Source organism: Amblyomma maculatum, chromosome 3, assembly GCF_055883805.1.
Source record: "Amblyomma maculatum isolate TAMU_Amacu chromosome 3, ASM5588380v1, whole genome shotgun sequence".
Lineage (NCBI taxonomy): Eukaryota > Metazoa > Arthropoda > Arachnida > Ixodida > Ixodidae > Amblyomma > Amblyomma maculatum.
The window spans coordinates 171,216,025-171,240,404 of record NC_139346.1 but is presented as its reverse complement, the minus strand read 5'-3'; the positions used below and the strand labels follow the sequence as shown (position 1 = coordinate 171,240,404).

Below are 24,380 nucleotides of genomic sequence, written 5' to 3'. Positions count from 1 at the left end.
CCGCTCGTTTCGGTTTTTCTTTCTTTGTCTCTGTGTTGTCGTTATCTCGGCGGCTGCGCTGGCATGCCAGCTTTTCTTTTTTTTCTCTCTTTTTCTTTCTGTGGTCGCTCAGTCGGTCTTTTTGCTTTTATTCTCGGCCTGTCATGTAGCCTGCTGGCCTTTCTCCCCGGTTTAATTTTTCTTTTTGCTGCGTGCTTTCCGGCTTTTCTTGTTGTTTTCCTGCCTCTTCCCTCACGTTCCCGCGTTCTCGGATAGCTTGGCTGCCTCTATACCTTTTTATTCGCGTGCCCGCTTTGTCTGCTTTAGTGCTTGGCTTGCGCCTGCTGCCCCCCTCGTGGCTGGCTAGCTGTTTATCTCGGCGAAGCCCCGTGCTTATCGGCTTCCCTCTACTTACGATTTTATCTTTGTGTACTGCTTGCTTCGGCGTTACCTCGTTCTTCGCGAGGCAGCGCCGGCCTGGCCTTTATTGCTGACAGGGGGATTTCTCTTGGTGGCTGGTGGTTCTTTCCTTGTCTGTTTTGTTTTGATTCAGGCGTGGATTCCCTTCGCGGACAGTTTGTCGTAGCCCTCTTATTGCCTTTTTTTTTTTTTTTTTTCTGTGCTTGTATCCTCGTCCTCTACTGGTTGTGCCCTCGTCATGTTTTTTTTTTTTCTTCTCTTGGGGTCTTTAATTCTGGCTTTCCCCATCACGCGCGTGCTTATCTGACCTCCTGCTCGGCTTTATATCATTTATTTCTGATCTCTCTCGGCCAGGCAGCGCCCGCGGCTGCTTTTTGTTCGTTGATACTTCTTACTCTCCCGTCGTCCGGCTCGGCAATTTCCTCGCTACGTCTCCATCCGCGTTTTTATTTCGCCTCTGCCTTTAATTTTGTTGACTGCTGCCTTTACTATCCCTCGTCCCCCCCCTCCCCCCTCCCTTTTTTTTATTATCATTTGCGTCCGCCTGTTCTTTTCCGAGCTGGGATTTCCTTGTGAGCTTCTTATTGCTTCAGGCTTTTATTTTTCGTCTTCGCTCCTTTTTTTTTTTTTTTAATTCAGTCTACTCCTCTGTGAATCCAGTCATCCGGCCACTGCCTGCATCACTCTTTGCTTCTGCTCCGTTGCTCTCCCCCTCTTGCCTACGCTAGCGGCCTCCGGCAGCGTGCGTTTTCTGGCTTTATTTTAATCTTTCGTCTTTTTACTTCACTACGCATCGTCGTCATCCATCCACCGCGTTCGTGCTCGCGCGCGCCGTTTGTTTTGCTTTTAGACCCCTCCCCCTTTCTCTCTCTCGTGGCCTCTTTGCTGGGAGGTTCGTGTTTCTTTTTTCTTGTATCTGGCTCCGTGTTCGGTACGCGGAGGTACTGGCATGAGCGTTTCATGTCGCTTCGCCGTTAAAACGTTGCTGCTTTTTTTTTTTATAGTTTCTCGTTGCCGCTGCCTGCCTCGTTTCTTTTTTCTCTTTTTTTTTTTGCTCTTCTTCTTCTTCTACGACGGCCGGTTTTCCTTTCTGCGAAGGGGTCGTCGAGTCGAGAAGGAAGCTGACGCCGGCCGTGGTCGTCGTGGCGGCGGACGTCGTTGACGGCGGCGTGTGTGGGAAGTGAGCTGGCCCGCGAGGAGGGAAGGAGAGAGGGACGACTTGGAGCGCACCGATATTTTTGGGCGTGCGTGCGCCGAGAGTGAGTGAAGGGGGAAGCAGCGAGGGGAGGGAAGCGTGCTCCTCAAGGTCATCGGCTTTAGCGGCGCGCTCTCGCTTCGCCGTTGACGCCGCTGCAGCGGCCGAGGACGAACGTCGGCGCATTTAAATTGCCGCCTCTCCCTCGAGTTCTCTTCCTCTCTGCCCGCTTTTTTTTTTTTTTTTTTACCTTTCGCTCTCTTCGTGTCCTTTTGCGCGCACGCGCTTCGCGGCCCGTTTTTCGCGTCTGCTTTTCCTCGCTTTTTGCTTTTATCTTCCCGCTTGCAACGTATCTCTCTTACTTCATCCTTACTCCATTTCGATTCCCGCGCCCTCTTGCCCTCTTCGCATTCGCCTGTGGCTGCTCTCTTCTCAGCGATCTCTCTCTCGTGCGGGTGGGGAGGGTCCTTTGCCGGCATTTCCTCTGTGCACCTTTCTTTTTTTCTTTGTTGCTAAAACCTGTTTCCTTTTTGTTTCATTGCGCCTGCTGCGTTGCGCTGCGCGCCGGGTGTGCGTTCGTGCGGCTGTGCGTTTCGTGGAATGGCGACGGCGCGTAACCAACTAAGCAACGCACAACTCATCGTACGAGGCGGGTTGCTGCCGTTGCCTTGGGCGGCGCTTGCTCGCGGAGGCTGTTGCAGGGGGGGGGGGGGGGGGGGGGGGGGGGGGTGGACAAAAATAAAGCCGGGAGAAACAGCTGGCAAGTGCAAGGTGTACGAGAAAGGCTGCTGCGTTCCTGTTTTTTCTTTCTCTCTCCATTCTTTTTTTTTTCTTTCTCTTCTATGAGTGCGGGCCGGGAGTGTTTTGTTTCTGTGCGTGTGGTCTTTTCTTGCTCTTTTTCTCGGGTCGGCGCGCTGGCTGCTTTGGAGGCCGGCGGTGTGCGTCGGTTTTTTTTTTTTTTTTTTTTCATCTCTTTTCATTATGTTGATCGCCGGTGCGTGCCGGTCTGTGTCGTCGTGCCGTGGGGCGTCCGTTCGTCGGCTAAGTGCCGAAACTGGTTGGTGGTGCTGCTGCGGCGGCGGCTTCGGCCCGTCTGGTCGGCCAGGCGGGCGTGCTGGCGGTTGGTTTGTTGGCCGATTGCCTAGTTCAGCCCCCTCCCCCCTCTACCCTTTGTTGTTTCTTTTCATTATGGGCGGGAGCGCGTGAGGCGTTTGTTATTTTCGCTGTGGTGTTGCTGCTACAGTCGTAGTACGCGCCTCGTCGTTCTCGGTTTGGGACCCGCTTGGCGCAGCGTGAGGGCTTATATTTGCGGCTGTCTGTTTAAAGAAAAACAAATAGTCGCAAAGACGAGCGCCAGGGTTGCGCTTGCTTGACCCTCTTCTGGGAGTTCTCCCTCTTTACCGGGTGCGTTTTGCGTTCCTGGTTTGTCTGGTGTATTTTTTTTTTTTTTCTTTTTTGTCTTTATCATCAGACCTTTACGGAGCTCTAGCGCATGCTTTCCGCGAGCTCGAGCGCGCGCTTGTTTTCGGGGCTCTTGCCTGCTACCATCATTTTCTTTTGAGAACGGGTGGGACTCTGCCCGTGGTGCTCGCCTTCGTTTCGCGCGACATTTTCTTTGTGTGTGTGTATTCTCGAGCCAGAGAGAGGAAGGGATGAAGGGAGGGCTACTCGCTTGCGTCCCGTGTTGTTTGTCTGGCGCGTTTCGGGTCGACCTCGTCGCTTTCGCCCCTCTCTCATCCCTCTTTGAAGCGCGGTTCGTGTGCTGCTTAACCGAAACGTGGTCGGCGGGTGTTAGCGAAGCGCTCTCTGCGACCTTCTCTCATTTAAAGTAGTGGAGGGATGGTGTGCGGAGTTTTGACGATGCGGTGGCGGCCTTGGTTTGTTTCGTGTGTAGTCAGTAAAAGAAAGCGCGGCGACTAGTCCGTCTTGCCTGCTCGGCCGGCCTCTGACCAATCGGCCACGCGAGCTCGCTCGTGTGTTGTTGCTTCTTTTCGTTAGTAGCGGCAACGATCGGCGGCACCCTGGCGAGAGGGAGCGCTTATTTGTTGCTGTTGTGGTTCCTCATTTGCCTCCTCGATGCACGGCGACCGTGGCAGGAGAACAACGTTGCATCCACGCCGCTTCTATTTTGCTACAAGCGTGCGTGTCTTCCTACTCCTGGCTGCGGCAGACGTGGGCTGTTCTTTTGCGGGGAGCGCGTGGAACGTCCGGCTTGGGCGATGTTTTGGCGGCACTCGTATCCGCGTTGTTAGCGTTCTCGTCCTCCGTTTCCGCCTCGCTCCTTCCTTCCTTCCTTACTTACAATCCCGTAATACTGCTGGCGGCGTTCGATTCTCTCGAAGGACGAGGAAGAAACGTGGTCTCGCGGTCTCGCCTCGCGTGGAGTGATCGGGGTAAACAATTCAGCGCATTCCGCTATGGTGCTCGGGCTGTCCTCGCACATGTGTCATTTGGGGCTGACGTCTACGCAGCATGCGATCGCGGTGAGCTTTTTTTTTTTTTCTTTTATTAATAGGTAGACGGTCTACCTGCGAACACCTAATTCCTGGCAGATTTCTCGGTGCAATATTGTAAGTTCATTCTCAGGTGCACACTATACCTGCGATTCTCGCGTCATGCCATTAACGGTTCTTTATTCCAGCATACTGCGGCCATTCAGTTAAGCGACGGCTCTGCGGGGCTATGTTGATTTTATGCGAGCGTTTAATTTTCCGGATATCGTTCAGCCGTTAGTTGCATAAATATGCGATTTTAAATCTGTAAGGTGTGTGTGCGTGTGTGTGAATGTTATGAATGTTTTTCTTTAAATGCTTCGTTACATGACAAGCGCATCCTCGATTGCGAAGAGCTTTTTTTATTTTTACTTCCCGTGCCCCTTTTGTTATTGTTTTTTTTCTCCTTATCGCGCGCTGCAGGTGTCTGTTGGGCGCATTGGCGGTGCTGTCATAGCGTGACGGGCGAAGCCAGCCCGTCCGCGTTGAATGCAAAACTGTTTTCGCGATCCAAATTTTACATGCAGAAACTCTTAAAAAAAAAGGAAAGGAAACGTAGATAAAGACGCAAACCTCGGCCCCTTTTTGGTTCTAATATGCTCTCCGCGCGATACTAGCTCTGCACGTGCTGGAATATGCGTCGTTTGCAGACTGCGTTCTAGGCCAGCGTGCTAGTTTGGCTGGCTGGCACCGGGCCCTTTGCGAGTCCTTCATGCCATGTCCGGTGAAGTGTTCGTGGCCGAACGTACGTTTTTACCTTTGGCACGGGTTGCCGGTGTCGCGAACTCTGTGTACAGTCTTCATTGAATGCAGGAGGTGCGAGGTCCCCGCTCACTGTCCATCTTTTGTGAGCGGGGTGTACGACTAACTTGGAGCGCAGAGCTTGGACACGTTTCCGAAGGTGCCTGTTTTTGTCCAAAGCTGCCCTTTGAGCTTTTTGAATGGAACATGCTCGCGCTGTCTCTCTTCTTGGGGCGCCCTATGGCATGTCCTGTGCTCTGTGTCGGCGGCCTCTGTCGCCGGTCGTCTATGATGGAAAGGCGCTATCCTCGTTTCACTTTCGCTCGACCGTGAATGGTGCTGCTCGCGCAGATGCCGCGGCGATCACGAATAGCTGGCCGTGCCTTGCCTGCTTGCGAGCAACTGAGAGCGAGGCTTCAACCTTCCCTCGTTGTCTGTGTAGAGAGAGAAAGAAGCCTTCGAGATCATTGTCGGTTGCAGCGCGGACCGTTACGAGCGAGTGCGTGCGATAACATCACCTCGAAGGTGGTGGGTACGCGAGAGGGGGAGAAAAAAAAAAGTAAAGAAACTCGTTCTTCGTGCAGTCCGCGGTTTCACAAGTTCCTTTGCTTCGCCGCCGCCGAGAAGGACGCGGTCTCTTTCGCCTACGTTGGCTGGGTATTTGCGACGACCTTCGTTACGACAGTGGCGCGCCCCTGGCAGCTTTGACGGCGCGTGCCTTTGCCTTTTTTTTTTTCTTTTTTCTCGGCTTCAGGATTTTTTTTCTTTTTTTTTTAGTCGACCGACACTCGCGCCGCGTCTTTCTGGCTTGTTCGTTTTCGTGGAACCTTGCGCACATTGCGGAAGAAGCGATCGGGGATGACAGCTGGGTCAGGATAAGGAAACTCTCGCCAGTTCAGGTTTCGAACTACTTCAGCGCACCTAGCGACTGAGGAAACTGACGCGGTGTGCACGTCTGCGGCGCGGTAATAGGAGTTGTCCGAGGCATTGGAAGTGCTCCTTTTTTCGCCCGGTGATGGTTGGAATCGCTAACCCGCTTCAATGGGCTTTCCTCCGGCCGCTATGGGGGACAATGGGCTTCCGTGGGAGCTTCATCTCCCCGGCTAGCTCTTCTTTTCCTAATGTTGACCGTTAGTTCATTGTAGACGGCACTCGGTCAGCGAGTGTCTAGTCACTGGAAATGAATCTTGTCTGCCGGATTCGTTTTCTTTTTTGTGTGGCGCCGGAAATGAGCGGGGGCATGTCTCGGCCGCGGCCCAGGGTTGCCAAGACGACCATCATAATCATTAGTGGAGTTCGCATAGAATGGTGACGTAGATCTTGCGTACTTTAACTGCGTCTGAGCAGAACAGCCTGTTTCCATTTTCCTTCTTAATGTCGTACGCGATGCCTCCGAACTTGGCGATTTATCCCCGACGATAATGACCTTACGAAGACAAGTTACAAAGGGCACCCCCGGCTTGATTGTAGTTTGGGTGATGTGCAGAGGCCGAAGGGTGAGCGTCTGGGGGGTAGTCTCGTGATTTCGCGGTTTTGTGTGGTGGCTGGGATGGGTTGGCCATCGGCTGCATTCCCTTGCAAGCCTTTTTCTTTTTTTTGCACGATTAAACTTGTGCGTCCGGACCCAGCTCAACACCTTATTGCCTTGGCTATAAGCAACACCTTGATTTTCAAGAAATTTGGTGCGGTTTCAGTCTGTGTTGAAACTTTGGCTCCAGTGTGCACCCTACCACATGAGCACAATCCCCCCCCCCCCCCCCCCTTTTTTTTTTTTTTGTTAAAAAGCACATGTTAAGTATTCGTTTTCCCTCCAGAGCACAACCCGGCATGCTTCGCTGCATTTATATACATTTATGCGTAAAGGAGAGCACTCAAGCGCGTGTTCTTGCGAGTAATTTAATGGTCCCGAATGCATATATTCATCTTGTGATCTCATTATTCGTGCAAAGGTTAGTCTTGAACCAGGAGCTCATTTTGTTTCCAACATTTTGGTTCTAGTGCCTTGTGACTGCTGTGCCTCTTTGTAGTCATTAGTTTTCCAACATTTGGGTATGTAAACAATTCTCTGCTGAGTATATTTCTCTTCAGAATATTTTAATATATTTCACACCAATCATTGTGACATTAGACACTTCAAACGACAATGTTTCTTCCATCGCGAGGAAAAAAAAAAAAAAAAGAAACTGGCTTCTTTAAGCATGTTCTACGGTCCCTTTAGCTGGCCGAGCTAATGTTCGGAATTCAATTTTGCACTGAAATGGTTACACGAAACAGGGATGGTCTTGTTATTCCACAAGCGATCCCTTCATTTGCTACGGTGACATTCACGATTCTCTCTTGCTTCTTTGACATTGCTCATTGACACACATAACAGCACAGCGCATTAACACCCCGGGGCATTGGCATATGAACAATGCTGGCATTCTGTAGTGCCGGGTTCTCGCCGGAGCCGTTGCCGCGTGACGAAACTGCATAGAAATTTTGGGAATTCAGCGATGGCGTGATAAATGACATGTTTGTCTGGCAGCTCTTTGTCTTTTGTTCCCCATCGTGCACTTGAAAGGTCTCCTTCCGTCCTTGTTTCGCATAGAATACTAAGTGCGACTGCACTCTTGGGCTGAAATTCTTTTTTTCTTTTTCGCCCCAGCGTTTATGCTCCAGATTGTGACGACGACGAGGAGGAGGAGCAATGTCTGCTTGTGTGTGCAGGGGGCATAATTCACAAGATGTTGATCTTTGCCAGGCGTGTCAATAGCATTTTCTTGTTCTGCCACAAGCTGGTTCCTAGGATAGAAGTTGTTGTTCTTTGTAATTTTCCTCTCGGGATCATTGTTGCAAAATGCCACGTCAGTTCCATGCCCTTCTAGTGACTTCGCCCTTGTGCTGCAGCTGGCTGCAGCAGTTTGGTTTATCTTTTTTTTTTTTCTTTATGACAAGGAGCCCATAATTTTTCTTGACGATGCTCCTGTAGACAACAGCAGCAGGTGTTTTCAAGTGGGCCCCTTTCATACTTATTGCTGGGTGTGTATTTGTGTGACGGTTATGGGAAGGACATGAGAGGGAGGAGGGGTCAACGTCTGACTCACCTGAAAGGTCTCTTTCTTGTCCTCCTCCTTGGCTGTTGGGTTGGAGCACGCACAGCTGTCTTCTCTTTTTGCGCAGTTGGCCTGATAGTTTGCTCCAGCTGTTTTCCGATTAGGTGGCGTCTAAACATTCATGGGGCATTTTTTGCGCCAGCATGCTTTTTCTCTTTAAGCGGTGAATAATGTGAGTGACATCGTTTGGGAGGATGTTTGCTGATGCTTGGCATCTCGAGGCCTTTGCTTGGATTTCCATGTGGACTGTGGCCACTGGCCATTCAGTAGTGCTTGGTTTGATCTTTGGGAATGCAGCGGTGGATATGAATTCTTTGTGGCTGACTTTGTAAGAAATGCATCAGGCTACGTGTTTTCAGTCCCTTTGAAATGGTGAATGGGCCGGCCTGAATATGTTGTTTGCATGGTCCTTCGGTTTCTAGCAAGCCATATATTAAATGTGTCAAAGGTCCATTAGCCATGCTTTCGTCTGTGGCCTTTAAGAAGTGGCCTCCTTATTGTACGAGGTAGTCGCAAAGCAAAATATGTGAACATAGTGGGACAGCATTTAATTTTTCCTGTGCTTGCTCATCTTGTGTGGAAGTGACAATGTGTTCCGCAGCTCTGAGGGTACAACAGTATTTGCTGCCGCATCTCTGTTTCTACTCTGCTGTACACATTATGCAAGCAGAGTGGGGGAAAACGTCTGGACTAAGCTGGAGCTTGCACTTGCAAAGCCATGCAGTGTTTTGTTGCAGTTGTGATATTAAGTTCCTGTTGCGGCATGTTTTGCTTGCTTTCTGTCATTACCGCCATATGTCAGCTTTTGTGGGATTTTCTTTTTTTTTTTCTACCGCCATCCGGTATTGCTGGCCACATTTGGCCTCATGCCTGCCACATTTTTTTCGTGGCTTACTCGGGAATATTCTGGGTTCGCATGCACCCGTGGCAATCGCTCGCACCTGTGGCTGGGACGCAAGCCTGTAAATTGGGCCCATGCGTCAGCTCTTTCCTGTTGCCTTTTGGGTAGGCCTTTTGCGGGAGATGCGTCGTGGCAGCTGTGCGCTGGCTGATATGCACCCTTAGGACGGACACCTGTGACGGTGCTGGCCTAGATCCGTTAGGGTTGCTGTTCTCTATTCCTCCCCCTCGGCTGCAATGCACTGTCAGAGCCGTGAAGCAAGTGCCAGGCCTTCTGTGTTCATCCTTCACATTGTGCTGCAGGATGAGCATATGTATTTTGCACCTGAGGAAAGTGCAACTACCAGTGCAGGCTTTTGTTGACGACAAATAGTTGGCCCATCTTAGCACCAGTAGCTTTTCACAACCTCTTGCTTTCTGGCCAGCAAATTGGAGGGCAAGCTTTCGTAGCATAAAATAAAGGCTTGGAAGCATTATCTTGGAAGTGTTAGCACGAAATTTTCACATATGCTGTTGCTATCATGTCCTCCAACATCGTTGCTGGGGGCTACAAGTGCATGGATCCAAGGAATCGTGTTGCTTGTCTGCATTACTTATGGTAATTTTTTTTTTTTTTTTTTTTTTTTTTTTTTTTTGTCTGGGAATCTGGGGATAACAATGCTGCTAGCAGCAGCTGTTATTTTGGTATATTTTCAAGATGCTAGGCAAGGTGAATTGTGTTCTGACCTTTCAGGGTGTTTGCTTAGTCACAGGTGTTGGGCTTCAGCTGCACCTGTGTTTGCTAGATGATAAGCTGCTATGGCACACTGTCCTTCCGGTATGCCAAGAGCAGCTACGTTTTTTCTTGGGCTTATGGCTCCACTGTAGTGATATTTTCATTGCCGATAAGGGGTGATATATGCCTCTGGCAAATTTTTCTTGCTTGAATATACATGGAGAGCACAGTGTCTCCTAACTTGTAAGGCTACTTGTGTGCTTAGTCATTGTGCATTGCAGTTTGAAGAAGTATTTCCTGTGCTTTAGGGTGAAGGAAGGGTTTTAAGTCATTTGCTAGGTATGTTGGGTGTAAATTGGATAAGGAAGCTGATTGTGTGGCAGTGCGCTGCGGTGGATTAATGGCTGTGGCATTTCGTTGGCGAACGTTGAGTTTGCTGGTTCGACCCCAGTGGTGACTGTTGCATTTCAATGGAGGTGAAAGGCTGAATCTAGAGGTGAAAGGCTTAATCGCAGGGCTTTGCTGCGATTTTGATATGTGCCAAAATCCCAGGTGGTCAAAATTTTTTCAGTCCTTGTTCTGCAGTGCTCATATTGAACGTTTAATGCAGCTTTTGGCATGGTAAAATTCATGCATTTTAATCCGTGTTCCTTCCTACTTTAAAATCTTGCAACAGTTCTAATAAAAAGGAAGTTTTAATAATTGTTGGCTCTTTTTTGGTCAAATCCTGCTTGTTCCGGAAGTGTGTTTACTAAGCCTTGCTCTAGTAAGATGCCAGGTACTACAAGAGGAGGGAGGGTGGTACCAGTGCACTGTGAACGCTGTGGCTTAGGCATGGGCAGCTGCCTCTAACCTCCAGCCTTTGTTGTCTTTTGTTTGTGCCTGGCTGCAGTGTCTACATGGTGTCTCTTGCTGCTGCAGGGGCCATGATGCGGGCTCTCCTTACAAGCGGGCTGGGCCCTTGAGTCCCCCCCTGGCTGGCACACGGGGCTACCCTTATCCACAGGATCCGACCAGGACACACTTCTCACCCCTGCTCAACTCCACCCAGCAGAGCTACCGCGATGCCTTCCAGGTGATCACCCCCCCCCCCCCCCCCCTTTTCTGCTGCTGTGTCTTCCCATTTTTAAATTATTTTTTTTTTTCTGGCGCACCCTCTTGCTTGGCTATCTCCTAGCCCATTTCCATGGACCATTTTGGTTTTTATGGCTGATGGTTAAGTAGCTCTGTTTTATACTTCGGCGGATTCTTTTTTTGCATGCCCAGACTAGCATTTCTGTTGGGTGCATCAGATTTCGTAGGGGCCAGATATTTTGCAGGCGCAGGCTAGCATGTTTCTTGGGTGTATCATATTGTAGCGACATACACTGTGCGCAAGGGCAATGTTCCGTGCGAGAGGTACATCAAGGGCTGGAGTAAGGATGTACTGGACCTCGGGGATTGGTGGGACGGACAAGAACGATACATAGTGACGGCTTTGGGGTCCAGGCGGAGAAAATTCACAGTACATAGGCGGTGCACAACTGGATCAGGCGGCTCCTCCGTAAAAGGTAGGTGGAGCTGAACAGCACTTGTGGCACAATCATTGAGGGCAGAATGTTCAGAGAGAAAGTCAAGGCCGAAGATTAGGTCATGAGGACAGTGTTCAAGGACAGTGAAGAGAACAGAAGTATGAAGGCCGACGATTGACACACGAGCTCTACATATTCCAACTACAGCAGAAGTGCCACCATCAGCGACACAGACAAGTGCTGAGGGGGCAGCAGCGGGAATAGACATGTGACCGACTCGGGAGCAATTAAAGCAGATAGGCCGGTTGTGAGGTGTTTGCCACTCATCTGGGCTGCGGCTGCAGCGAGGATACTGCGGATGTCCAGAACCAAGTACCGGGAATGCACGGAGAGCATCTGGGGAGCTAATGGAGCGTACAGGTTGGATACCGAGGTTGGCGAATTCTTGCTGGACAACAGCCTGTATAAGGGATATCCTGGGGCACTGTCCAGTACCGATAGTTGGGAAACTGAGAGACACTGCTTCTAGCTCCCGGTGCACAAGTCTTGTCAGGCTGTCTGATGTTGGCAGAGGGCAAGGTGGGCTCGAGTCCACGCAGGACGACGTCGCAACCGTGTTCAGTAGCCGCGTGAACTAAGAGGAAATACGGCGGCTTTTCGCTTGTTCAAACCGGCGGCATTCTTTTAGGATCGCATCAACCGTTGCGCAGTCCTTCTAAACGAGCAAGTTGAAGGCGTCGTCTGCCATTCCCTTTACTACGTGACCAACTTTATCACTCTCTGACATTGCGGGATCAACTTTCATGCAGAGAGCCAAAATGTCTTAAATGTACGACTCATACGATTCTGTAGACGATTGTTTTCAGCATGCGAGCTCCTTCTGCGCGGCTAGGTGACGTCCGATTGGCTTACCAAATAAGTCAAAGTTTCCGCTTGCAGAGGTCCCAACTGGTTAGTTCCTCCTCGTGGGTCTCGAACCAGACCTTTGCAGTGCCCGTCGGGTAGAAAATGACATTAGCCAACTTTATGGCCGGGTCCTACCTGTTGTGTGCGCTCACGCACTCGTACATAGCGAGCCAGTCCTCCACATCAGCACCTTCCACTCCATTGAAGGTTCCGGGATCACGCGGGTGGGCAATGACGATAGCCGGGGTGAGGGACGCAGATTGTGCTGGTCATGGCTAAAGAGCCGGGAAGTTGAAGACCGCTGCGAAGTTCCGTGCTTGCTGTAGGCTACCCCGCACCATCAACCAATAATGTAGCATAGATACACGCACACAGAGATTAGATGTATTGATAAATATTTACAGAGGGGTAGCTGATCTCGTCCTCATGTTCCCCATATTCCACACGCGAGCACAGCACTTTGTCCTCGTTCCTTGACAATATTTTGTGGGCTTCTTTTCAGAGAATTCGGACTGTGTAACTAGAGGAAAAAAAGAAAGCGGCAGGTGCCCCTCGAAGGGGAGGCTTTTGAGAAGAGCCAGTGGTATCGACCGATTTTTTGTGATGCTGTGGTTACTCGAATAAAGACCGGAACCTCCTTCGATCTACCACACCCTGCATTGTCACTTTAGTAGCATGTCGAAGGGGGCCAGGATTTAATAAGAATCTATCCATACCATTGGCTGGAGTGCCTTCTTTGGATGGGCATTTGTCATCTTTTCCTCAAGTTCAAGTCTAACTGTCCTGGAACTCGCAGCTTAGTCCTTCATGCACAACAGTCCCAAGTTTTATTTTGCCACGTGTGTCCCTGTTAGGCAGCGCGTGTGTTGTTTGTTGTACAAGTGCATTGTCCTTGCGGCCCAAGTGTGTGACAAGTGAACCAGTGCAAACACTACATCACTCTCGGTCCTGTTTGTTCCTCCACACGCACTAAAGGGGTGTCCGTCACGCAGACCAGCCTGTCTGCACGTGCACCTCATGAATAATCTTATTGGGAATGCGTCTGTCAACAGGAATGCCTTATCGTCTCTGCGCAGCCCAGTCAGAGTGGGCTGACAAGCCGCGGCCTACCTTGGCAGCTGGCCAAGCTTTGCACACGGTTCTTTTCCTTCTTCTCACTCCTCTTGGTGTCTGTTATCAGCCCTTGGTGGCATGTTCGTCCCTGGACCGTTTGTTAACATCCGCCAACTTTTTCTTTTATCAGTGCCGAGTAACAAGAGCTCGCCCAGAGTTGGGAAGTGGGCGAGGCAGTAGAATGACGATTAGCCTGGACCGTCATCGTGTTGTATATCAGTAACAGAGGGAAAGTTGCCGCCAGCAGTGCTGTTTCCTCCACTCTGTAGAGAGGGAAGGAAAGATAGATTACACTTGCAGCATGGCAGTGGTTTCTGGGTGCCCTCTCCCTGCCCCGATAAGCAGGGCAAGGCTCCTTTGCTAGCTCGTTGTGTGCTCCAAGGTGTTGCTGCTGTAGCCCCGGATAAACATGCCACTTAGCTTATCTTGGCGGTCTGGGGCGAGAGGGATTGCGATAAGAGAGGAGTCCAGCTGCCCCCACTATCAGCAGCCCACTTTTGTTCCAGTTGCACTTCTCATCCTGTGTCACATTCCATCTTTGTGCCTTGCTGAACATCGTTCTTTTTTTTTTTTTAGCTTCTTTTTTGTCTGTTCTTCATCTTGCATGAAGCGGCTACATTGCAATTTGTCTGACGTGTCTGTGACCTCCCCCCTCCATGTATGTCGATAACGCCGCACTTGGCGATAGCATGAAATAAGGACAGCTTCAAAGGGTTAGCTCTTGGACATGATTAGAGGCTGTGTGTGAAGCACTTGTTGACAGAGGGGTGCCTGTCCCTCAGGCTCTGTGAAACACAATTAACTGATGCTTGTGAAGGCTGTCACTGGTTGTCGTGGTGTGAGATTACAGAAAATGACTTGTGCTCACTGGAAAGCTGGCGTGGCCAAACAAGCAGATGGTTGTTGTCACCTTGGTCATGAAGACTGTGATAATCGTCTGCAAAGTTAGTTAAAATATAGTGCACCTCTAATATACCATTCGGTTTCAACTTGAGTTTGCTGGCCCTGTTTGCCAGAGGAATTATCTGGGCTAGGTAGGACTCCTTAGACCTCCCTGCAATTCAGTCCATTGTGCACTGATGAAAGCACACATTATAAAGAATGCCTTTTGCACTTGGTTTAGGGGAATGACGGGATTTGTGTGATTTGGGCTTGTATTAACAATGGCAAGCATTGCTTTGGGTCCTTTGATTTGTTTGTTGTGGGTGTGTAATGCTTTGACATGCTCCCAACAGTACATGAAAGTGCTAGTAATGCTCTGACCGTGAATACTAATTTTATCATTGTTCTGTAATGGCTGTAATGTGGCATTTCAAAACGTGCTAATGTTAGGAGCTGTTGTGGCTTTGCTTGTAAATAGTTGCGGGGTATTGGTGAGAAAACAGAGTGCAACAGTAGAATTAGTTGTTAGGCTAATTTCACGTTTGATTACTTTAGAGGTATGTGAAATGCTTTGCCAAGCTGAACATTTTTTGTGTTTGAAGGCTGTATTTTGGGGGATTTACCAAAAGGCCTGCTGAGTGCTTAATTTTGTGGTCTCTGAAGCAGCCCAGCCTTCACTACTGTGTTGTTTGTTGTGGTCAGGCACTGATGAGCTGCTTGTTTTTTTTTAAACAGTTGCAGGCAGAGCGGCAACACCAGCAGCAGCAACAGCAGCAGCAGCACCATCAGCATCAGCAACAGCAGCAACAACAGCAACAGCAACAGCAGCAGCAGCAACAACAGCAACAGCACCAACAGCAACAGCAGCAGCAACAGGAGTTCCTTTTGGAACGGTACCGAGAATCCGAGCCACAGCATGTGCGGCGGAGACCTTCCTTGCTCCCCACGCCTGCGGAGTACGCGGCCAACCAGGAACGTGCTGAGCGAGAACGGTGGGTCCTGCTCCCTTCTGCCAGTAGTTGGAGGACTCTGTTAATGTCAAGCCTTATCCAGTGCAGTGTAGGGGAATGTACTGCTTGCTAATGGAATTTTTGGAGGGATGGAAGAAGTGCTTTTATACACCAGGAAGGAAAAGCTTAATAGCGGTTAGCAGTTTAGGTGGCAGTACATCCTCAACAGCATCAAAAATATGTCTGCTACAGTTAGCGCCAAGAAGAATTGTTTTGATTAGTTTCCTGAAACCAGGCATAGTCTTGAACTGTTACCCATATGTTGCTTGTTGCCAAGAGGGCAATTCCAAAGTGTCAGACAGCATAAATGTAACCGTCTAGGCCGCGTTTTGTTTCCTTTGCCTTGCGAAATAATTTTTGTCTGACAGTGTACTGGCAAGGGCAGAAGCAAAACTGCTTGTAAGGTGGCAGATTTTCAGGCTTGATAATATTGGCTGGCTACCATGCCTAGTATGGAGACATTGTAATTCTCATTTTCCACACGATAGTGCTGATGGGGTGGAAGTAAAAATGCTGCAGTGTGCACCGTATTGCTGTCGATACCCATACCTTGAGTGTTTCCTTTCCAAATGCTGCTGCTGTTGAACGCGCTGGACTCTGCAGGTGGCATGGATTAAGCAGGTGTGTGCGTGTTGCGTGTTCACGACAGATACGGGACAAAACAGCAGTGGTGGTACAAATTGGTTTGCAGGTATCTGGAGGCATACCGGTTCCCATATGAGCAGCAACAGCGTGAGCTGGCCGGGGCTGGCCTGGTGGGCCTGGTGGGTGGCCCTCCCGGGGGCTCGGCGGCGGCTGCGGGGGGCCTCGTCGAACCACTGGAGGTGGTGCACCTGAACAAGCGGCCTCGGTTGGGCCTGCTTCTGGGCGACCCCAGTGGCAAGGCACAGCAGCCCTTGCTCATCGACACCTCCTCCTCTCCCCACCACCACCACCACCCTTCCTCTCACCTGGCGTCACACCACCTGGCGGGGGTGGAGGTAAAGAAGGAGCCTGCTGCTTATGTCCCCCAGACGGAGGCCATCTCGCCCACGCTACCCGGTGAGGATGGCCGGCCCCCCCTCTCGCCCCAGGGCCGGTCTTCCAAAGACGACCTGCTCAACGCCATCAACCGGCTAGACCGGGAGATAGCGCAGGTCGAGTCGCAGACCAACAAGCTCAGGAAAAAGCAGGTGCGTGGCTGCGCGAACTGGCGAGCTTTGAAGGTTTTCTCTAGCACATTTTGTCTAGTAGTGCTTATTACAAGGCAAGTTGGTACTACATATTTCTGTACCAGTTTCATGTGGTCTTGTTATCTTTCTATAGGGTAATGAAATAAAACCTGAATTGGGAGATTGTGCTTAACCACTCGCATTAGTCTTTGTTGCTTGTGTTTCTGTCAGTCCAAGCAGCACGACTTTCATAAAGACACATTGTCACCCAGCTATCTCAAGTAATGTTCTCCCATGTAGCATTGTTCATTAACGTTGCCTGCATTTTATAGCTACACTTCCGGCATATGACTGCACTTTGCTTGCCACTGTTACCTGACCTAACCTCACCTAAGCTCTAATGTGGTGTGACTCATGCGGGTCGAGTCCCAGTCACGGCAGCAGCTTTTCGTTGGGAGGTGAAAAGCAAGCGATGTCGGCGCACATTGAAGAGCCCCAGGTGGTCGACATTTCTTGAGCCCTCCACCATGGAGTCAGTCTCTCATAGCCACAGTCCCTTTGGGATGTTAAACCCCTTAATGTCCAAACCTTAACCTGACCTAACCTAGCCTCACAATATCTGCATGCACATATTGTCATCGGGGACATGGAATGGAGTTGGTTGCTACTGTCGAAGGGTACACGGCCAGGATCTGTGGATCTTCCATGGAGCAGTCGTCATTCCATCATAGTGAGGCTCACCAGGGGTTGTTGCAGGAGTGCAGAAGGGAAAGAGGGTTGCAGGGTTGTGGTGTCACTGTGCAGTCAGAATTGTTTTCTGCATCTTTTTCTACCTTGCATATATGCCTTGCAACCACCCGAGTATTCTGAAGGCTTTTTCTTTCCCCCTTTGCCTTTTTTTTTTTATTCCAGCAAGAGCTAGAAGCAAGCAACCCTGCTGACAGCAAAAAGGACTCGCAGGATGCAGCACCCATTGAACCCAAGCAACTGAGTATTGCTCAGATTATCTACTCTGATAATAGGGTACGTCGCCCTTGGGCCCATTTCTCTTTGGTCTGCTTGTTAGCTTACTTTATTTAGCTTGTGCACTCTGTTGCTGCTGTGTAGTCTGTATGTGTCAGTCGCTTTTCTGCAGAGTAGTTTCATTTCTTCTCCCATATCTCCTTTTGCGAGGGAACATTTGTGAGAAAGAGCAGAGGTGCAGTAGACTCCCATTAAGATGAACTTGCTCAAGGTTAATTCTCGAACAAGATGAACAGTGCAAGACCGGTAGTTGGCTTCCCGTAGGACTCGTAAGAAAAAAAGTAATGCTTAGGATGAACTGTTTCATCTGCCGGTTAACATGAACTTTACAGTTACCATGGGTAACCTCTGCAAGTGGCTTCATGCACCATTAAGGAGGGTGGCTAGGAAGCTGTCTTGCAGAAGAATACTTTCATGCCAGTGCTGAAAAAAATTACTCACAATTAGGCGGCGCCGTAAGGCGAAATGGGAATTAGCTGCGCTAGCACTCCACTTTTCACCTTGGTTTTGAATCGGACCTACTTGTCAGCATACAGTTGTTACTAACGTTGAAGAACCACCTAGTGTAGATAAGGAGCCCCGCTTTAACCAAGCCTATACGAACCTGCCTGCATAGCCTAGGAGCAATGCACCTGACTCGGGATTCAAGGGTCCCGTCTCAAATGTGCTGCTCAAGTTAATAGCTCCTGCCACTTTAGCCACATTGCCATGACAGGTGGCTTCCCACAAACCAGCGAGCAATCAGTGCCCGGCCATATCACCAGCCAACTAACTACCAGTGGCGGCGAGGGCGACTTTCGATTCAATCTCGACATTGCAGCCCAAGCCTGCCATTTCCACACCTAGGTGTGTAGTGGGATCCGAGGTCCCCGAAGGGTTAGGTTCCCGTCTCGGAACTCCCAACAGCAGCTAGGGACAGACCGACAGACATTGGTGAAATTGGTGAATGGGGGGACTGTGGTGCAAATGCACTGAAACTCAGGGAGCCATCTCGCACCTGTATTTTGGCAGATTTGACCATCAGCCTCGTGTGTGCATCATGTGCTGTGTATGGCTTCTTACCGATTGTAAAAGGTGTGCGTGTGCAAAGTATGTCCTCTTGGTGACTTCTAAACTTCAGGGCCAGATTTTCGACTGACAGGGCAACGCAGTGCACATTGTTGTGGCACAGAGATGGCCATATATTGGGGCATATCGGTGTATTAGGCATACAGGCATATTGGGGTATACAGAAAAGGCACGGGGTGTGTCTACTCATGCAATGGATAACAGCTCTGCTGCAGATAAGAGAGCGAGGTAAGAGAGAAATGTACAGCTGCACTGCTGGGCACCATTGAGGTGCTTGGAGCAGGATGGAAAGCAAAAATCGAGAGAGAAAAATAGCTGCTGAGGGTTGCAGTGAGAAAGATGATGCAGTGTAAAAAAAGGTACACTAGGCCAATGCTATTTGCAAGCAAGATGGGGCAAGTCGATTTCATGCTCTTCTTTTTATATTTGTTCACTTAAGTATGGTGCATTGAATGCTCCATTTTCAATTGTCCTCTCTCCGGAAACCTGTTATATGTGTTGTTTTCAAGTGGCGTGTATTTAGACACATTTAGCACGCGCTCATATGCTCCAACACAGATTTTCTAGTTCTGTGAAGTTCTTGGTAGAGGGAGTGCCAAGTTTCCAGCTGTGCATGTGAAATTTTGTTAGTCTGTCAGCTAGCATGGCAGGAGCCCCCCCCCCCCCCCCCCCCCCCCCCCTCCTTGAAATGTGCGCAGATATTACTGTCTGAATGTTTGCTGAATTGCTTGCTTTCTCTTGGCACCTCTGTGATTTCTCCACTTTCAACCTGTATGGCATTCTTAGTGGCTGTCTATTTCTTTGCAGAAAAAAGCGCACCATGCCCATTCTGTTCTCGATAATCTAGGCCCGAAAGTGGATTTGGTGAGTGGTGCTCTTTGACAACCATTGAATTAATTGCATGCCAACTTTTAACGACGATGTGTGTTGAGGTGCAGCTAAGGGACTGTGGCATTTTCCTTTCCTTTCATTTGCAGCCAATGTACAATCAACCTTCCGACACTGCCATATATCATGAAAACAAGAAAAAGTGAGTTTTTTTCTTTTTTTTTTTTCTGTGCGCGCACATTGGGTTGATTCAGGTTCAGTGCATTGTCGTGACCTTCGCTTAGTGCATGCAGGTTTTGCCTGATGGCTCTGTGTTGTAGAACATAGATTGCAGCTGCACCGATAGCGTCATGTCACTTTAATTTGGCCAGTCTGGTCATGTCTTCAGTGTTGAGGCAGATTAATATATACTGAAATAAGTGGCCTAAAGTAAGCAGCAAATTTTGTACTTTTATGTTTTTGTGTTGGAAATTTCGTTATGGAAAATTATTTGAGCATGGATCAGCATCAGCAGTAACTATCTTGAGAGCTTGGCTTGCACAACTTTCATTCTGCTCTGCTCTGCTTTTTGATCACTTTGACAACTTGCATTGTCGTATCCTGCAGCTATATGAGGGCATCTCTTGCAGAAATAAATTTAATCCATCATGGTGGCGTTGTTCCTGTAAGCTTATTTCGTTACCTTTCTTTTTCAGATTTCAAGAGTTTAGGAAAAGTTTGATGGCACATTTTAAAAAAAGAGGAGAAGAACGAGAAGCGAGGGTGAGCAGGATACATTTTTTTGCGGTTTCTCACCTTGGGGTGCGCGATTGGCTTAACAAGGCTTCTGCTCTTGTTCTTGCGGCTTACTTGGCGAATCTGCAGCTGTTCGATTTGCATGACATCGCGTAAGTTGTTGGCAGCTGTCTGACATACTCCTTGTTTCCCGTGTTTTTTTTTTTGCAGGAAAAATACTTAACAGATACTTATGGTCAGCTCATGCAGGCATGGCTGAAGAAAATGGAAAAGAGGGAAAATAATGCTGCACGAAAGTGAGTGTCTCTGGCTTTACCAGTCTTGTCTCCCTGTGTTTATTACAGCATTGGTCCCATGCAGGGCTGTCGTTTGCACGTTTAGGTTGTGTTATGGAGTGACATACACGAAGTGAATGTTGATGGCATTTCTTTTCTTTGGCCCCTGTCGCAGCGCTGGTGTTTTCGAAGATTTACCAACTAGCTCAAATGTCTGTTTTGCTTCGAATTGGTGTGGTTGTTCTTTTTTTTTTTGCACATTCCTCCTTTTGTACTGTTTGAAAGACATGAGGAGGTCTTCCGTGTAAAAATAGCACAGGACACGAGCAGAGGTGCAAGGAGATGCAAAAAAATGAGGAAATAAAAAATCTATAGACTTTCTTCGGCTGAAATGATGTTAATGTTTATTTTGTGCACATCAGGTTTTCACATAACTCTCTAGTGTCTCCAGTCACATATTGCACATCAGTGTCCTGTGGCATGCTGCCAGTGTCTTGCGAATAGTGTGAAGATGTAAAAACGAACTAGCCATCTTGAAACGTGTTAGTTTTGTGCAGTAAACAGGGTTTTGACTAAGGAAAGAAGGGATGCATGTTGCGGTATTCTGCCCAGGGCCAAGGACCAGAAGCGAGAATTCTTTGAGAAGCAGTTTCCCGAGTTGAAGAAGCAGCGAGAGGACCGGGAGAGGTTTTCGCGGGCAGGCCAGCGGGTGCGCAGTGAGGCCGAGCTGGAGGAGATCATGGACGGGCTGCAGGAGCAGGAGAACGAGGATCGCAAGATGCGGAGCTACGCGGTGGTGCCCCCAATCCTGGTGGACGTGCGGGTCCGGCGGCCGCGCTACCTCAACCGCAACAGCCTGGTTGAGGACCTGTCGGCCGAGTACAAGGAACGCCAGATGCAGAACGTCTGGACCGACCAGGAGAAGGAGATATTCCGCGAAAAGTACCTGCAGCACCCCAAGAACTTCGGCATCATCGCCTCCTACCTGGAGAGGAAGGTGAGGTGATGTGAAAGACCGCAGTGACTCCAGAATTGCTAGTCACGGCAGCCTGTCCTCCTCTGCTTCCTTTCTTACTGTGCAGTTTTGTAAGCGCAGCAGCACTCCCAGGCCCTGCTACATGATTGGCAGTTTGTACACGTAGTTCCATATCTGCCAACCCTTCCAATTTGCCCAGAAGACTAATTTTTGCCGAACTTTCCTTTTGTGCGATCACTGCTTTAAACCTTCCGATAAGTAACCTCTGCCCTTGTAAGAATGTCTTTTTTGGGGAAACTGGTACTGAGGAATCTGCAGCTGCATCTTGATCGCCGGAATCACCATCAAAGGCCGCACTAGCACCATTGGCATCATCGGTTCAACAGCCGATCAAGGCCAGTTTGAGCCAAGCCAAAGTTGCTGTAGTTGGCCGTGTAAAAAAATATGGCGTGGTGGTGACCCGCCGTTGTGGTGGCAGCAAATTTGGTGTCGGCGGCGTGCATCTGGTGCAGCTGCAGTAGATGTAGAAGTTTCACTGGCTTTGTCTTCGATCTCTGCTAATGAGCAGCCTCTCGGCGCTCTTGGCGTTGAAAGGCCGTTGCTGCGGTTTTGCCCAAACGTCACGCCTTCTAGGCCTCCTGTATTGCACTTGGCCGCATGCCTCGTGTGCTATGCCTGGCAATGGCATGATAGCGCATCTTTTGAAACTGTTGCAGCCAACAGCAGTCGTGGGCGGAATTACGTGTAAAGGGGCTAGGGATGGTTTCACACTCCAAAACTGAAACCATGCGTCGATAGTGCGAAGAGAAAACGGCGGCGGCATCGCACCAAACGGTTTGTGCCGACTGCGAAGGCGTAGCGAGAACACTTGGCGGCGGCATGCAGATGTTTTGGGGCACACCTTTAGGACTCTCATTTCATGCTTGCTTGCTGTTGTTTATGTTTAGGATGTTTAGATTTAGACTCGTTGGGCACTGTCTGTGAAAGTGCACCCAGCCTTCCTCCCCCCTCTCGGCATGAATAAAAAAATCTTCCAATTTTTTTATCTCGCTAGGTTGGCAGATATGTAGCTCAGTGCAAAGCTTTGCAACGCTTTGCTCAGGGGTTTTGAAGTTCTTTCCAAGTGCCTGTTGTAGGGTGCTTAAACCTGATATTTATTGTTTTTGCATTGCAAGTTTCCCGTGTATACGGCCAGGTTGAGGCGTAGTATGCTCTCTTTGCGGTTGACCCCTTCACCAGCAGGCTGCCCGCTTTGATGCGTTTGCCCTTTTGCCCTTGGTTGTTCTATGTGGCCAAAAAGCTACCGCTGTGCTCGCGTCGGTTTGGCTGTCCCTGAGACCTGGCCCGCCTGCCTTTGCAGAGTGTGGCGGACTGTGTCCAGTATTACTACCTGACCAAGAAGGGCGAGAACTACAAGCAGCTGCTGCGGAAGCACAATGTTAAAAAACGCACAAGAGCCATGGTCAAGGCTCCCGTTCCACCTGCCTCTTCTCAGGTATGCCTCTCTTTGTGTGGGGGGACCCATTCCAGATTTGGTGTCAACGGAATTCACGAGCGCCGCTTCTGTTCAATCCTTTTTTTTTTCTATCCAACAACGCTGGGCAGAGCCCAGAAGCACCAGCTTTCCCCATTGACACGTGTGTGCCTAATACCCCTGAAAGTTGACCCCCCCCCCCCCGCTCAAATCTGACAGCAAGAGAACACTATTGCTGTTTCAAATTTTTCTCTCCTTCCTTTCAGTTTGCTATGGTTCTTAAAGCTTCCCATTCTTTTTCTGATATTCAGCTTGTAAGCAAAAGCTAGGAGCCGAAAGAGGTTGTGGCGCATGTTTAAGCCAGACTTGCCAACTGTTGTGCGGCTCGTGGGCATTGAGACTTGTTTGCTTCCAGTCGCAGCCTGTGACAAGCTCCTTGCCGGTGCGCAATCCCCTGCCTTCGGGCAGCAATAGTAGCAGCAGCACAAGTACAAATGCTACGACCACCACTACCACCACCACGACCACCACCACCGCCACTTCTACGGCTACAGCTACGGCTACGGCTACTGCCAGTACGAGCGTGACCACCAGTACCACGGCCACCAGCACCATTACCACCACCACTGCTACCGCTACTGCTACCTCTGGCAGCACGGACAGTGTCAGTGGCACAGCAGAAGAAAAAGCTGCAACTCCCATGGCTGCAACACCCTCGAGGAGCGGGTCTCCGTGCCAGCCGTCTGCGGCTACTTTGACCCCACCTCCAACACAGCCCCAGACCAACGGTCCTGTGAGTGAAGAGGCCAGCAAGCCACCATGCATCGTGGACACCATCAATGGGTGCGTATGGTGAAATTACTTGTCCACATTGAAAATAGATTGTAGCGCAACGTAAAAGGAACAATGTACAAAAGGAGATTTGGACAAGTGCTTCCCTGTGCTTCTTCCCTTTGTTGTATTATGGGCTGTCTGCATTGTAGAACACAATCGTGACCAATAATGTCTTCTTTAGTCAACTTTATTTGCTCAGAAGATTTGTGCTGTGTTTACAGAACCAGTACTGAACCCTGTCGGAGAACTGGTTGTGGCCACATATGGACTGTTGCCATGGATAGGAATCTGTTCAGCCTGAAAAAAATCTGCGTAGTTTTGATATGTGGCCTATGACAAAACTCCCGCTGTTGTGCCACGTGGAGAGGCAACTCTTGGCGCACTTGTGCGGCGTGAAGTTTCATTGTTCAATTTATATTGGATTTTTCTGATTCACTTGACATTTACGAGCCACCTAAATGCGCATGCACACGTTAGTAATGTGCACAGGAATTGCACTGCTTTGGATCGGCTGTTCAGGCACCTGTTGTGGTTAGGTTAACTTGTATCACAGTGCAGTTCTGAGGGGAACATTTTGCACACTCTGTTTCATCAGCTTGGCAAGGTGTCTAGTAGCTCATAAAATTGGGAGTTCCAGGGCGGTTGCTTTCCACGGCTTCCTGCTCTCCAACATGGCACTCATTCATTCTGTTGCTTTATGCAGAGTAGACAAGGAGTTGGCATATTGTTCATTTTGAACCATTGATAACTTTCTGTTGGACAAGAAGTTCACTGTCTCTTCCAGGATTTGAATTATTTTGAGTAGCTCAGTGGAGTGCCTTGTAGGGGTCGTCTGAGCGTTCATTCTTTTCATACCAGCTCAGGACCCGAGGGGGAAGGTTGCCAAATTAAAAATGATAGCTAAATGGGGCTGTGGTCTCTGTGGCACCCAGCAAGGGTTGTGGTGTACCTGTGGCACATAACAACATGCTCAACGTTGAGTGGTGTATGCTCTTTTGCTAGCTGCGGTCACCTCATCCTAGCAGCACTTGAGAGTGCCAGGGAGTGTGCCTAGGAC

The 24,380-nt window shown here is 49.5% G+C and overlaps 1 protein-coding gene across 7 annotated transcripts in view; it reads left to right on the top strand.

Annotated features, from left to right (window-relative positions):
• Positions 1-24,380, top strand: part of LOC146196917 (uncharacterized) — a 62,314-nt gene that overhangs the window by 15,083 nt on the left and 22,851 nt on the right. For 3 of the 7 annotated variants that reach the window (XM_084598625.1, XM_084598623.1, XM_084598621.1), the window contains 11 exons: positions 10,459-10,612; positions 14,685-14,941; positions 15,651-16,131; positions 17,023-17,133; positions 19,009-19,065; positions 19,179-19,231; positions 19,725-19,791; positions 19,975-20,060; positions 20,625-21,036; positions 22,376-22,510; positions 22,905-23,332. In XM_084598625.1, coding sequence (XP_084454751.1) covers positions 10,459-10,612; positions 14,685-14,941; positions 15,651-16,131; positions 17,023-17,133; positions 19,009-19,065; positions 19,179-19,231; positions 19,725-19,791; positions 19,975-20,060; positions 20,625-21,036; positions 22,376-22,510; positions 22,905-23,332 — 2,241 coding nt within the window. Of the gene's footprint in view, positions 1-10,429; positions 10,613-14,684; positions 14,942-15,650; positions 16,132-17,022; positions 17,134-19,008; positions 19,066-19,178; positions 19,232-19,724; positions 19,792-19,974; positions 20,061-20,624; positions 21,037-22,375; positions 22,511-22,904; positions 23,333-24,380 lie in introns of all 7 variants that reach the window. The other 4 variants (XM_084598619.1, XM_084598617.1, XM_084598620.1 and 1 more) reach the window with 3 other exon arrangements.